Source organism: Mustela putorius, unplaced genomic scaffold (genome assembly GCF_011764305.1).
Source record: "Mustela putorius furo isolate JIRA1106 unplaced genomic scaffold, ASM1176430v1.1 tig00004041_pilon_pilon_pilon, whole genome shotgun sequence".
NCBI classification, from domain to species: Eukaryota; Metazoa; Chordata; class Mammalia; order Carnivora; family Mustelidae; genus Mustela; species Mustela putorius.
The window spans coordinates 2,170,055-2,184,701 of record NW_025422176.1 but is presented as its reverse complement, the minus strand read 5'-3'; the positions used below and the strand labels follow the sequence as shown (position 1 = coordinate 2,184,701).

The 14,647-nt window shown below is 38.9% G+C and overlaps 1 protein-coding gene across 2 annotated transcripts in view; it reads right to left on the bottom strand.

The window, feature by feature from the left end:
• Nucleotides 1-3,522: 3,522 nt before the first annotated feature.
• The window catches only part of RBBP6 (RB binding protein 6, ubiquitin ligase), a 31,531-nt gene continuing 20,406 nt past the window's right edge, over nucleotides 3,523-14,647 (bottom strand). The window contains exons 10-19 of one of the 2 annotated variants that reach the window (XM_004778339.3): nucleotides 14,488-14,591; nucleotides 14,034-14,371; nucleotides 12,654-12,750; nucleotides 12,464-12,542; nucleotides 12,316-12,370; nucleotides 11,129-11,197; nucleotides 8,887-9,249; nucleotides 8,495-8,596; nucleotides 5,880-7,640; nucleotides 3,523-5,511 (exon numbers count right to left, since the gene is read on the bottom strand). In XM_004778339.3, the coding sequence (XP_004778396.1) occupies nucleotides 3,942-5,511; nucleotides 5,880-7,640; nucleotides 8,495-8,596; nucleotides 8,887-9,249; nucleotides 11,129-11,197; nucleotides 12,316-12,370; nucleotides 12,464-12,542; nucleotides 12,654-12,750; nucleotides 14,034-14,371; nucleotides 14,488-14,591 (4,538 nt within the window). In that variant the 3' untranslated portion in view covers nucleotides 3,523-3,941. The remainder of the gene's footprint in view (nucleotides 5,512-5,879; nucleotides 7,641-8,494; nucleotides 8,597-8,886; nucleotides 9,250-11,128; nucleotides 11,198-12,315; nucleotides 12,371-12,463; nucleotides 12,543-12,653; nucleotides 12,751-14,033; nucleotides 14,372-14,487; nucleotides 14,592-14,647) is intronic. The other variant, XM_004778341.3, reaches the window with a different exon arrangement.

The following is a 14,647-nucleotide window of genomic DNA, read 5'->3' as shown; positions in this document are numbered from 1 at the left end:
TTCCCTGGACTCTAGCACTGATACAGTTTCCTCCCATGTTCACTTTTCCTCTAACTTGTTTTGATTAGTTTTAAGTTTCAGGACATGAAAAGGAATCAGTCTACCAGATCTACTTACAGGTCATTAAGCCAAGGTTAAAACAGATTTATAAATATTTACCAAAAATTTAAGGTATCAGTGTTTCTACAAAAACTATTTCGAATTCTAAAGGTATGTCCATTCTTTTGCTAGTGCCTCTTACTACTCTAGACTTTAAAAATAAAGAATTAAATTATAAAAGATCCACACTGGCCAAGCCAGCTTTGTAGCAAATTACTAAGTAGCCACATTTCTGGGTGGAAAAGCAAGATTCATTCTGGTGTGGATTTTCAAATGGGATCACTGTTCAGCAACCAGTAGTTTTTTGGTTTTGTTTTGTTTCTGAACTATATAAATTAGCAATAGCTATTCTTTAAAAGTCCTTTTAACATGATCTTAAGAAATATCAGAAACCTGTAACAAAGGGAAGCCTTGATGGAGTGTTTAGACTACATTACTGAAAGGAATTCTCAAGAAATCTCTGAACATTCCTGTTAACCTCATTTTTCATATTAGTGTGCTGAACCATTAGTCACACACAGCAAAGCCACATTACCCTTTAAGGATTTAAGTGGTTTATTCAACTTTTTCATGATCATTTGCAATTCTTAAAACTAATGAAAAACGTTAATGCCAAAAGGACCTGTTTGTGATATATATAAAGAAAAAGCAGAGCACACTATATATACACGTACCTACATTTTAGTGAGACTTTGTTAAGAGACCAGCTGAAGGGGCGCCTGGGTGGCTCAGTGGGTAAAGCCGCTGCCTTCGGCTCAGGTCATGATCTCAGGGTCCTGGGATCGAGTCCCGCATCGGGCTCTCTGCTCGGCAGGGAGCCTGCTTCCTCCTCTCTCTCTCTCTGCCTGCCTCTCTGCCTACTTGTGATCTCTCTGTCAAATAAATAAATAAATAAATCTTAAAAAAAAAAAAAAAGACCAGCTGAAATTGGCTTACATAATAAATAGCAGTAGTATAAAAGGGCTCAGAGAAGAAAGAGCTTGCTTCAAACCAGAGGTTTTGTTCCATGTAGTTTTATACAACAGAACAGCATTCATTAAAGGAGTTAAAGACAGGAAAAAGTGGACAAAACAGATGGGGACACTTGCACAAATCGGGATGAATAAACCATTAACTAGCTTTCTAACTCTGAAATCCCAGGCTTACAAAGTTTGGAGGGGATTTAGCGCTCTTCATTTGGCATGCTGAGACTAGCAAAGGAGTTATTCTTAGGTCCCTGATTGTAAGGCATTGCAATATCCTTGGCACACTGAAGCATCTGGTTACTGGAAGGATACTATCTTCCAAGTCTATAGTAGCTCAAAAATTATTTTCCTCCCTTAAAAATGTTGACATACTGCTGGTTTCCAGGAAGTTTGCAAAATTTAACTTCAGGCTAAAAGAAGTTCCTTCATCTTATCAATTCAAACATTATATGCAAGGCATGGTTTGGCTTCTGGAATATAAACCCCACATTGGTTTTGAGGCTCTCAGTCCATTGAACAAGAAAACCAGAGCCCACAGAAAACAACTGGAGTGTCCTCACAGCACACTCAGTGATGCTCTTGCATCCCGGGTATGTTTGGATGGGGATGGGCTGGCAGGCACTGTGAGGGAGTAGTTAAAAAAAAAAAAAAAAAAAAAAAAAAGGCAAGCTAATTCTTGAACAGTGGGTAGGAAACTGAGACAGGCAGAGGAGGAAGACAGACAAAAACAGCCAAGTGTAGAAAACATGTAGATAGAACAGCATTTCTGGGGTCCAGCAAAAGTGTGTGAGTCTTAACGTGTTATGTCCCACTCCTCTCTACGTGGCAGGGGTGAGGTGGACTAGACAGACACCCAAGGCTGGACTGAACCTTTATAGGCAGTGGGATTTCCTGCTCAAAGTAGTATCAGATATCAAAACCAGAGTTTTTGAGGATCAAATAAATACAAGCACCTAGCACAGTGTGTGGCCGTTACGTCTTAAAATTTCTTTCAAGCCTTTAATTTCACTAAGCAGCCCATTCAGCCCCCTTATTGAGGTTTGGGAGTTACGCTTCAGGAAGATAGAGAAGGGGGAGCAGGTCTGAGGTGTTGTGTGGTGGGAATGATGGGGTTCAGGCAATCACAGAAAGGAAAAGGCAGTAGGAAGAGTAAGGGAGGAGTTAAAACCTCAGGCCAGTAGAGGACGGGCTGGAAGACCAGGCTGTAGATGAAAGATTGATTTTAAACTTAAGAGCCAAATGGCCACAGATGAGCAGCTCTGGAAAACTGTCATAGGAGTGGACTGCTGTTAAAGAGAAGTCCGTTGAGATTAAGATTATAGAGGCCAGGAGCCTACCTAGGTAAGGAAACTGACTTCAACTGATGAAATTAATGCTACAGAGTCCTGGGTGCTAAAATCCTCAGTGAATGTGGGAGATACAATCTAAATCTGGGGTCCTGATTAGTACGAATGAAGAGGGTAGCCTAGCTGGAGTACCTCGGAGTAGTAGTCCTGTGTGGGGTGGGGTGGGGCCGCGAGGGGGAACAACAGACGCCTTCATCCCCAGTGACAGAGCCCTCTAAAGGACAGTTGGTTTCATTTAACTTTAACACACTTATTTTGACAAACATATAATAAACTTAACTCGGTCCTGGATGGCTTTCATGAGGCCAACATTTATGACACCCACATTCATCGCTTTAAATCATTTCTTTCTTTTAAATATTAAAAGTTGCATTAAAAACACTCAGTATTTTTGTACACTGTCTACATGGCATAGTCTGGAAATCCTGACAAGGCATGGACACAGAGGTTCGTAGAGGCAAGTTGCTAATGTAGACCTTTCCTCTCCCACCAACAGTTCAGGGGTACCTAGGACCACCCTCAGACTGGACCTGGTCTCTTTTCCTCCTCCCAGCTGCTGTCATCTTGATCGCTGTTTATACAGCTGTTTCTGAGATACCATTCTTACCCTAACTCCCCAAACCCTTCCAATAGCTTTTCAATGCCATGATAACTTCTGAACCCCAGCCACAAAGGAGGAGCCCATCAGTCTGAACCTGGTGCTCCTAGACCTGCTGCTGCTTGCTCTTGTCAATGCGGCTGACCAGATGCTCAAGGCTGTTTGTTTTAGCTGGCACTTTATCAAGGAATTGAACACTCATTTATCAGGATTTCAAGAAGACAGAACCATAAACCACAATTCCTCATTGCTAAAATTGAAGTCCAAACTTCGAATTACTATATAAATTTATGACCCTTGATTTTTTCCAACCAATTCTCCAACTAATCCTGATTTCTTATTTCTGGCCACCTACCACCAGCCCACTGATGAAGTTCATCTACCATGTTTACTTCCCAATTTTGTTTATTTGGTGCAACATATACTATAGGCTCAAAGGCTATTTTAAATGAGGAAATGGAAGGGGGAAGAGACATGACACACTTCCTTCAAAAAAACCCACAAATATTCGACATTTGAAAAGTTTACTGAAAACTTTTATTGTAATCAAAAAGTGACATAACAGGGTTGTAATGAATTCAGCAAATCATTCTGCTGATATTTTAGAACTGATACCAGCTTTTGCCAGGCAATTAAAAAAATTCAAATGTGAAAATTTCACAGTACAGTAAACTCCACCCCAACTAATTAATGGTGGTTAAAAATAATAGGCCCTAGCAAAACCTCTCATGTTACATGGTCACAACTCACAATTCTGTACAAAAGTTCGTGTTATAAAGCTCTGATGTAAAAATCAAATAATCAAGCAGCAATATTTTAAGTGCAGCACAGGGTCTTCCATATCATTATTTACAAGGCTTGAATCTCTTTACATTATAACAAAATTTAATACAGATGACTTAGTAATTAAGTCAATTTTTAAAATCTGTCCTTTTATACAGGGACAGATTTCACTTTTTGGTCATCTTTCTCCTTCTCCTTTTCTTTATCTTTGCTCTTCTTGGACTTCTTTTTCTTGTGTTTGTGTTTTTGGCTTTTTTCCAATTCTACTTCAGTGCCTGCATGCTTCTTATGCTTCTTATGTTTTTTGTGTTTCTTGTGCTTTTTCTTTTCCTTTTTCTTCTTCTTCTTCTTGCTGTCCTGACTCTCTGCAGAGCTGGCACTACTGCTGTGGCTTCGGGTCTGGCTTCCAGAAGGGCTATGACTTCGACTTGGACTAACACTAGGGCTGCTTTGGCTCTGGCTCCTGGCTGTGCCTATCTGGCCGCCTGCTGCCGGGTCCAGGCTGTCTTTTGCTTTCTCCACGATTTTCTCTTTCACTTCCTTAGAAACTTTTCCCGAAGTTTCCTCCTCTTTCACAGACACATTGCTTTCACTGTCACTTTCATTATAGTCTGGTTCAAAAGCAGCTTCATCAGTCTCTCTAGTTAAGTCGGAGGAAAGTCGGGAGGAGTGACTTAACTGCGGTTTCGGCTTCACCGCATTCTTGTCAGTCTGCCCAGGAACTTGCTCTTTTTCAGTCTGTGGGTCTGGTGGGTTAAGCACATACGGTAATTTATTGCCACTTGACTCTTTATTGTTCCTTGCTTCTAATGTGTGCTTCTCACGATCTTTACAAGGATTTTTATCTACAGGTTTTGCCTCTTCACTTGGGCGTTTTGTATCGTAAGTGGCTTTGTGATCATGAGGTTTTTTCTCTCTTGAAGGACTGGAATTGCTCTTTTTGGAATCTCCTGTTCCTTTTTTGGGCAAATCTCTCTCCTCCCTTGGCTTAGTTTTCTGTCCAGATGAAGAATCTTTACTTCGAGAAGGAGAGTCTTTCCTTCTTGTTAATTCATTTCTTTCCTCTCTACGTTTGGAACTTGAGTATTCTCTGTTGTCATAGTCGGTTTTTTTGTCTCTGTTGGGGGTAAAGTCTTTAGTTGAAGAACCTCGAACGGAATCATGCTTATCTGAAGTTCTTGTCTCTTTGGAAGATTGAGACAGACTTTTAAAATTCCCTTGTTCATTCAGACGGTCCACGTTACTATCTTTTTCTGGCTGAGCGCTGTTCTTCCTCTTCTCAGGGTTTTCCTTCTCCAACACTGAATGATCTCGATCTTTGGTCTTCCCCTTTTCACTGGATGCAGAGTTTTTTGAACTTTTGATCTCATGCTGTATAAGTTCATGGCTCACTTCCTTGGTGAGTTTCTGAATTTTCTCTGATGACTCACTTTCTTTTTCAGTGTACTTGACTGTATTTAAGGGTTTAGTGCTGACATTTTTAATAACACTGGCAGGTTTTCCTACACTTGACACAGGCTGGGTGGTCTTAACATCTTCTTCTTCAGATTCAAAGTCATCTTTATCCCATTTGGACTGGGGAACCTGAATCATAATAATAACATCTTCAGCAGGAGCTGTATTGTCATTATTATATTCTTCCATAGTTTTAATGACAGTTCGTTTTGTATCTGTTTTCTCTTCAGATTTCCGCACAGGACTGCCTCCAGTTGAGCTCGTACTAAAACAAAAAAATTAAAATGCTGTTAATCTGTGATGAATTTAATTAAGAATTTACCTACTACTGAACACTACTAAGTGTAAAAAGGCTACCTTAACCATAAATGTCCTTTTAATGCTCAAAAGCCAATGCCCTTATTCTGATAAAAGATTAAATGATTTAAATGTAGGACTGTGTTAAAAAAAAAAAAAAAAAAAAGTGGCTCATCCACAAAATTTAACCACCTTCAACTCCTTTCTTTAAAGATAGAAATTAACCAGCCTAACCCCTTCTTAATTAACATATTATACTTTAGAAGTACAAGCACTGATAAAATTAAATTCTTTCCCAAAACAAGCATCCACACCCAACCACCCACAATCAGTTACCTGGTATAATCCACAAGCGTTGAGCTGGATCCCTCGGCTCCAGCTACTTTTCGTCTGACCTTCCCTTTGACTTTTTCTTGTTTAACTTTGCTAGATGTTGACTCCAATTTTTCAGAGGGTTCTTTTGTATTAGATACATTTTCTGTACTTCCAATTTTCTTACCAGTTTCTCTGTTGAGCTTGATTTTTTTGGCTGGGGCAGTTGATGATGAAATTTTGTCTTTCTCAGGGGTCCTATCCATTTTTTCAATATCAGGTTCCATTTTACGCTTTGGTGATGGTTTCACTATTTCGGTCACTTCTAGTTTAGAGATTTTCGTTGAAGAGGATTCAAAATCTTTATCCGCACCCTTTTCTTCAGTTTTTCTTTTTCTTTTGTCTCCCTTGCCGTCAGGTGGCTTACTTTTTTCACTAGGCTTCTTGGCCTTTTCTTCCTTATTAGTGGGCTTTTCTGATTTGACATCTTTGGAGTACTCCTTCTTTGCTTTTTCCTCTTTGACTGGTTTTGTCTCTTGGTGTTCTTTTGCGGACTTAGAGTGAGCTTTCCTGGGGGTACCAATGATCTTTTCGTCTTTTTGGGAGGAAGAGGATGCTTTAGCATTGTCAGTCTTTGGAGTCTCCTCTTTGGCTTTTTTAAGCGGAGGTTCAGATCGAGGAGATTTTTCACGCTCTCCGTCTAGTTTTTCTTGAGGTCCCTTGGCAGGTTTTGCAACATTTTCCTTTTTTGACACAGTGGAACCATCATTTTTTCGTTTGGTCTTATCACCTTTTGCTTTTGGTTTGTCTTTCTCCCTCTTGTCTTTTTCAGACACCGATTTAAAAGTGATAGATTCGGCATCCATTGGTTCATCTCTAACAGGTGTAGCATCATCCCGACTTGGGAGAACAAATAATGAGTCTGTTTTATTTTCTTCACCAGTTGTGGGTTCTCTCGATTTTCTAGAAGTTTCTAATAACTCGGGGTTTAGAAAGCCTTCACTTTCCTCCCCCTTTCTTCTTTTCCTATGTTTCTTATGTTTGTTTCCTTTACCATCTCCCGGAGCATTTTCACTCTCTTTCTCTTTCGACTTTGTGTTGTCCTTCTGATTGTGACTGTCTCTTGTTGAAAGCTTTTCTGGATAGTTGCCACCTAAATTTCGACTTCTATGACTTTGTCCACCAGCATAATCTTCCCTGCGGCCTCTTGTGAAGGGAGAATTCCTGATATTAAGAGGCAAAAACCTCTCTGGAGAAAAGTTCTCTCTATTTGCTGATGGTCTAGGCTGTGCTCCAGTAGCATAACCTATTTTATAATACTTTTCATACCACTCTCTGTATTTTCTCTCCCATTCTCGGTAACGCTCTTTTTCAAATGGGTCTCTAAAGTCAACACTCCTCCCATAATAAGCTTTCATGTCATAAGGTGGCGGAACTTCTCTGTATCTATTAAAATATTCACGTTCTGTTTCCCCTTGAGGCACATTACGTTTATTGGGAGATTGTCCCCTAAAGGCTTGAGGAGATCTTGACCGTGAATGATATCGTCTATATGGGGGTGACCTTGATCTAGACCGATGATATCCATGAGATCTAGACCGTGAACGGTAATTTCGGCTCTTGCCTCTGCCTCTTCTGGGGTATGGAGGTGATCGTGAATAGGAACGAGAGTGTGAGCGGCTAAATGATCGCGAATAAGAACGTGAACGTGTTGAACCAGATCTTGACTTAGAATAAGTATATGAACTTCTTGAGTATGATGAACCACTATAGGGAGATTTAGACCTAAAAACAAAAACAAAACAATAGTTGATAGTTGAGAAATATATACAAAATAAAATACAGACTCAGATTCTAGCATGCTATCCTCACGGTTCCATCTTTCTTTATATCAAATTTCATCTTAGATGATTAAAGAGGCACAGTGACCTCTACTGGAATGGAATAAAGTACACGAAGATCTGAGCAATCACTTGTTACAAAACAAAAGTGAAATCTTGACAATTAGAGAGTGAAGCGCATTAATGTACCGTGAGTTATATGAGCCAATTAACTTAACATTAAACAAAATGCCAATTAAGTTTAAATTTTACTTCCTATCTGATTATTTAAGTAGGAGTACTTTCTTTGTCCTATGTTGGCCAGTAGTCTAGCTTTGAAAGGAACCACATTTCAAATGTAAGCTTAAAAAATAAGTCTTTTAAAAACAAACTTCCAGGGAATTTTTATAATTCAGTTTTTCTATCGGCAAATCAATTTGTATTCTACCACTACTTCATTAATTACACAGGTTAATGTTCCAGCAAGAAGCTGTCGCCTCAGGTAAAAGGGTCCTCAGAAATATCCTTCGGCTATTTCTCTCTTTCCTTCCACAAACATTTCCCAATTATTTCATGCTACGAATAACTTTGAGGGACAAGGGCAATTTAATCCCCATAACTGCTAGTTCTACACAATAGAATTTACATTGAGACATTTCAATAAACAGATATTGGGAAATAAGCTACATGTCCATTCCTATAAACCTAGACCGAATCAGAAAAATTCCGTAAGTGCAATGCTATTTATATCCATAGCTAATCCCTGGATATTCAAAGTCCCATTTGTAATTCTGTTGTGAAGGCTTGCAAAACACTAACCTGGAAAATGAGCGCCTACGCTCCTTTTGAATCTTTTTGTATTCCATCAATTCCTTAGCAAAATCATTTGTAAACTCATCTAGCTTGGACTTTTTCTTTTCCCTAGTAAAATAAAGTTAAAGAGTGAAAGTTAACAAAAACCATTTAAGAAAACTAACAAGACAAATGTAATTAGATCATGAATGAAATGAATGAAATTGCCATTAGTTTTCCATTTTAAAACTATAAATAACTAAGAATCCCTGAGGAAGTTGCTTGTATGGCTTTGGTTTAATTTGTAGGTGATTTTTCTTACACTAACTGGAAACACTAGAAAATGTTTCCAAAGATACCTGGTTTAATGTTACATCAGAAAATGAAAGTGTATGAGAATTGCAAATTAAAACACTCACTCTTCTTTTAGCCGCCGTTGCTCTCTATAGAATTCTTCCCTGGACAACGGGGGTGCTTGTGTTGTTGGGATGGTATTTGAGTGAGCTGTCTGCACTCCTGACGATACCCAAGTTGTCGATAAATTGGCCGGAGCTGGAGGAAAGCCTGGAGGAGGGACACTATAGCCAGCAGGTGGCGGCTGGCCGGGAGGAAACTGAGGAGAGAACTGTGGAGGAGGCACACCTGGAGGGAGAGGAAGTGTATGGGGTGGGGGCGGATACAGAGGAGGGGGTGGCACAGGCACAAAAACTGGAGTTGCTGGTAGCGACGGGCCTTGAGTTCTCTGTGATCTTTCGCTGTGGTGTCGTCCACGGTTTATACTTCTGGAGAAACAAATTCCAAGATATTATTCCTTCAAACTAAAATCACCTGAGACGGACAAGTAAGCCTGTCTTTTCTGTCCATAATTACCTTCAAACTTACAACTATTCAAAATAAGCATAGGAACTTATTTATATGAAAACATAATTTTTAAGGCCACTTGGGGACCCAGATGATACAAGTTTACAGGGCCGTCTCCCTATGGAGACACTATATTTAGAAGTTCTCTTATGAAGTTCACATTCTTTATCACTCCACAATGATCTTTTGTGACTTCCTAATCTGTCATTTCAAGGAACGGACAAGGTTAATGCCTCTCTGACCTAGACCATCCCAGAATACCCTTCAGACCAAAACTTTCAATGAAGAAAAACCACTTCCTATAATCCTTTGAGATAGGAACTGTGAAAAGGATCCTTCTAAGTAGTACTTCAAAAATACCTTTGATATTTATAATTTTGTATTTCACCTGACATTATATATACCATGAACGTTTCTCGATGTCATTAAAATGTCTTTAGAAACACAGTTTTAAATGGTTTCATTTTTTTTGTTTGTTTGTTTTGTTTTTGGATTTAAAGTACTTTGTATTAACTGGTTATGTTTTTTAAAAACTGGAAGTAGAGGTGACACCCTAGGTTTCTTTAGTTTCAGGTGTGCAACACAGTGATTCATTAAGTCTACACCTTATGTGAGGCTAACAGTGTAACCTACTATCTGTCACTATAACACACCATCACAATACCATTGATTACATTCCCTATGCTCTACCTTTCATCCTCAAGAATATAAGTATGACTCCTGACATTTGTAATTAACAACTAGAAATCTCAATGTTTTATTTCTAAGGGTTGGGTGAAAATAACAGTGCAAGCCAATGTTTCTGAATTGTCCCTCATTGAGGAAATAGTGGCTTCTTTAAAAGGTGGGCTTCTGTCAAGTTAAAGGTTTTTTAAAATTATAAATAACAGCAGCAGCAGGGGTTCAGATTTTTTTTTTTTTTTTTAAAGATTTTATTTATTTATTTGACAGACAGATCAGAATTAGGCAGAGAGGCAGGCAGAGAGAGAGAGAGGAGGAAGCAGGCTCCCTGCTGAGCAGAGAGCCTGATGTGGGACTCGATCCCAGAACTCTGGGATCATGACCTGAGCCGAAGGCAGCGGCTTAACCCACTGAGCCACCCAGGCGCCCCAGGGGTTCAGATTTTAAGCCTCTTTTCAGAGTCTGAATTAGTAAATATTATCTTCCATTAACAAGTGATCTAGTAACAAAGTTATTACTTAGCAATTCTCAACAGAGCACTAAAGATACCCTTAATATATTCTTGTTATAGAGTTAATTTAGAGGCCCTTTACCCTGGTGGCGGGTGTGACCTAGATATTAAGACCTAGGGCTTACTTCCACAGAATAACATTGCTTTGGTCTGTCCCGGGAAAGAGCCCTGAACAATCTCTTTGTCCTTTCTTTTAGAAAAGAGAAGGTGGGAGAAGATTCAAACAATGGAGTCTAGAAGAGAAATAAATGCAAGTCTTCTTCACGCTTGGGAGGTGAACTAGTTAACTTTCATGTTAATATTGTCTGGGCCTTAATGACTCCCTTCTACCCTCAAAAGAGTAAATGTAAGCTAATACTCTGCTGTGTACTGGGAGAAAATAGTCACTGGGAAGGAGTATTAAAGATGTAGCCTAAAACCATCATTTATAAGACTAAATATAATCTATTCTTCTCTAGGCCTCAAGGGCAACTCCTGAGGACTTAAGTGAGATAAGCATAAACCAAATGACCTCCCTCCCCTGCCACTGCTGTGGCTTTAATTTCTTTGTGTTATATTTTTGAGCAGGTCATCAGATTACAGTTTTTCAAGATGTTTAACAAGCCTACCTGTAGCAGCTTCTCTCCCCTCTTCTAATTTGCTGCGGTGGAGAAACCAGATATCCAAGCTTATTGGAACTGTGTGGAAAGACAAAATGGCCTTGAGTATAACACATGATCTCTTAATGTGTAGACTTTAAGACACACATTTTAAAAACTTTCTCCTCTCCCTGATCCTCATTCTGAAATTTGTTCCACATAGAGGAGATATGGGCAAGTATAACATCTATTTAAATTATTTTTTTGATTAACTATTGTGACAATAATTAAACGTCAATGTGCAGTATTTTTCACAATATGGTATTCCATTTAGCATTCTACAAGTGACTGTGAACTTGTTACAGAAGAGAAGTAGAGCCCTTTTATCTGCTGCACACTGCACAACTGAGGAGTGAAACCGCATGGCCCAAGGTCATGTAGCTGTTAAGTGCAGGGGCTGGGATTCCAACCCAAGCCTACGTGTCTCCAAATTCTGTATTCCTTCTGACACAATCTGCTAAGTCTCTCACTTAGCAGACTTTTGAAAATGAAAAATCTAACTTACCTTTCAAACAAATAGATCAAACTTTTAGATTATAAGCCAGTTTACATATAAATATATCAGTCTGTTTATATAGATTTTAGAAACAGAAATGATTATATAAAGACCATTCATAAATAAATATACTAATTTTTAATGCCACAGACCATCAAATACAAAGATCAAAATCCTACAGATTTTAATATGCAATAAAATTTCACGAACACAGACCATTCAAAATGAGAAATTCTGTGTTTGGTAGCCTTACTATGTTCACTCAAATCAAATTTCAAAAATCCATATTAAGACTAGGAAAAAGTTTAATCTATTAGCACAACAGTGATTTACTATTTAAAATATTCTTTCAAAAGAAATACTTTCAATTACTTCTTATCTATTCATTAACTGAGATTCTGTCAAGATCACCATTTGTTAAGACATGAAAGTAACAAGAATTGATAAGATTTTATGTTTTACCATTTTAAGAGGAGAATTACTCACTCTTTTAGAAAATAGTTTACCTAATCTTGAATTTGTGACACTTTACATAAAAACTATGTTAATATGACATACAAAAGAGGAGTTTACAATAAAAAATATTAGCAACACGCTAGACTCTAATTCCCATTACCTAGTTCAAAAGCAATCATCTGGAGATTTTTAAACATATACTTACTGTTCCCAACCTGGTCGACCACCACCCGGACGAGCAGTATTTATTCTTACTGGACCTTGGAAACAAAAACAATAGGTAAATATGAAACCGCATGTTAAGTTACAACTGTTTTGAAAGAAAAAAATATTCAAACCAGAATTTTACTTACCAGTTGTGGGGATCAACTGTCCATGCAATAGTGACTGTCCAAGCAAAGACGGGGTTCCAAGTACAGGCACCTGGTAACCCTGTATGAAAAAAACATGAATAGAAAGAAACAGTTAAAAAAAGACCCAACAACAGACCCAGAAGAACAACATTAAGACAAATCTCCAAATTTAAAAGCCAGTCAAACTTACCTTTTCCTCCATAAGAGCAGTAATTGCAATTGAAGAGGCCCCCTTTGAGTGCTCGGGTGCAAGGGCTGCAGCTGGCAGTATTTTACTATCAGAGTCCCTAGAAAACAATGTAGTTTACAATGCATTAAGAAGTCATCAGAAATGGAGGATTAAGAGCAAAAAATTACATATTACTAAGTCTGTTTGCCCACCACCTGCATTAAGGTGAGTTAAATCAAAGTTGATGAAAGCTTTTGAGGAAAGTGAGAGGACTGGACCTTTACAGAGTTCCGTGAACACAGGGTGCTAAGTAAAAAAATGGAAATCTCCAGGGGCGCCTGGGTGGCTCAGTGGGTTAAAGCCTCTGCCTTCGGCTCAGGTCGGGATCCCAGGGTGCTGGGACGGAGCCCCACATCAGGCTCTCTGCTCAGCAGGGAGCCTACTTCCCTTCCTCTCTCTTTGCCTGCCTCTCTGCCTAATTGTGATCTCTGTCTGTCAAATAAATAAAATCTTTAAAAAAAAAAAAAAGGAAATCTCCATAAGCAGTCTCATCTATGATAGCTATGATAGAAACCGGTATGGTTGTAAGAATAATAAAAGCTTAAAAAAAAACCCCAAACAAACAGAAAGTCAAAGTGTGGGACCTAAAGAGACAGGATTAAGAGTAAATTCTACTTCCAGCTCCACTAGTGAATCAAAGGGGTGGTCTAGAAATGCCAATGAACCCGAGACTCATTCCCACCGTTAATCACAGAGAATCAGTGAGAAGTCTTCCATGTACATGTCAAGGACCCAATCCTCAAGATTTTTACTTCAGTAGGTCTGTACAGACCCCTGATATCTTTTTTTTGTTTTTTTTTTTAATTTGGTTGCTTCTTTAAGAATTTATAAAAGCCATCAGACTACATGATCAAAGGTCCTTTTCGTGTCTGAAGTGGTAGGATTTAAGTGAGTTTTCATTGGTCTTCTACCTAATTTTGCTCCAAAACAATTCTACCGCCACCAGTGGTTTATCCCCTCTACCGATCCAAACTGTGCTTAGTTCTGCTCGAATCGACTCTTTCTAATACCACCATTATGACCACAAGTGAAATCTCTTTATGATTCGACATTTAATAAGGGTTGTTGGCAACCTGTATAGCCCTTCACCTTGGGATGCTTAATCATTTACCGAGTGAATCTCCTTCATTTGCCTGTTCCTCCAATAAGAGTAGGTCATCTGTTACAAGGAAACCTTTAGAAGAGGGTTACTTTTTTGAGTCCCCCACCTTACTGAGCACAGTGATTCACAAGGATGATACATACTGCAGGCCACTACAACTGCTAGAGCAACATACAATAAAAAAACTGTACTACTGATCTCACTTGTTTCTAAATCACAAGAGCTGCACACAGACTTACCGGAAAGGTCCATCTGATTTTTCTGAGTGGACTGATATGGACACCGTTGCAGTTATATCAGGTACAGGAGCTGGGGTAGAAGATGAATTTCCAGGCACAGGAGGGGCCAAGGAAGACGGGTTAGAAGTTAATGAAGACAAAGAAGGAGCTGGGTGAGTTGATGAAGATGTCACTGGAATCATAAGAGGATCCTGTTGTCTTGATATTGGAGATCTCATCAGAGGTTGTAGGTTCCGCTGGATGAGTGGTCTCGGCGTTGGTACGGGGGTCGATGGTGGAGGTAACTGTTTTCGTAGTCTTTTCGTATAACCAGTTTCATTTTTGAAGTTATTAACAGCCTACAGATACCAAACAGAAAAATGCAGGAAAATGTAAGGCTGTATTTGCTCAAGTACAGTTTAAACAATCAAAAATTCTTAAAAAATTTTCAGAAAAGGGATATGAAAATAGTTACCTGTCTTAAGAATTTATTGGCAATTAAAGCATCAGGAGAGACATCATTCTGATGGCAGGTCGGACATGTATGATCATCTGATTCCAAGAGTGCTGTTCTTATACCTATGTCAAATATTTTAAGTATTAATAAAAGCAGAGTACAAACTCCGTGTTTAGAG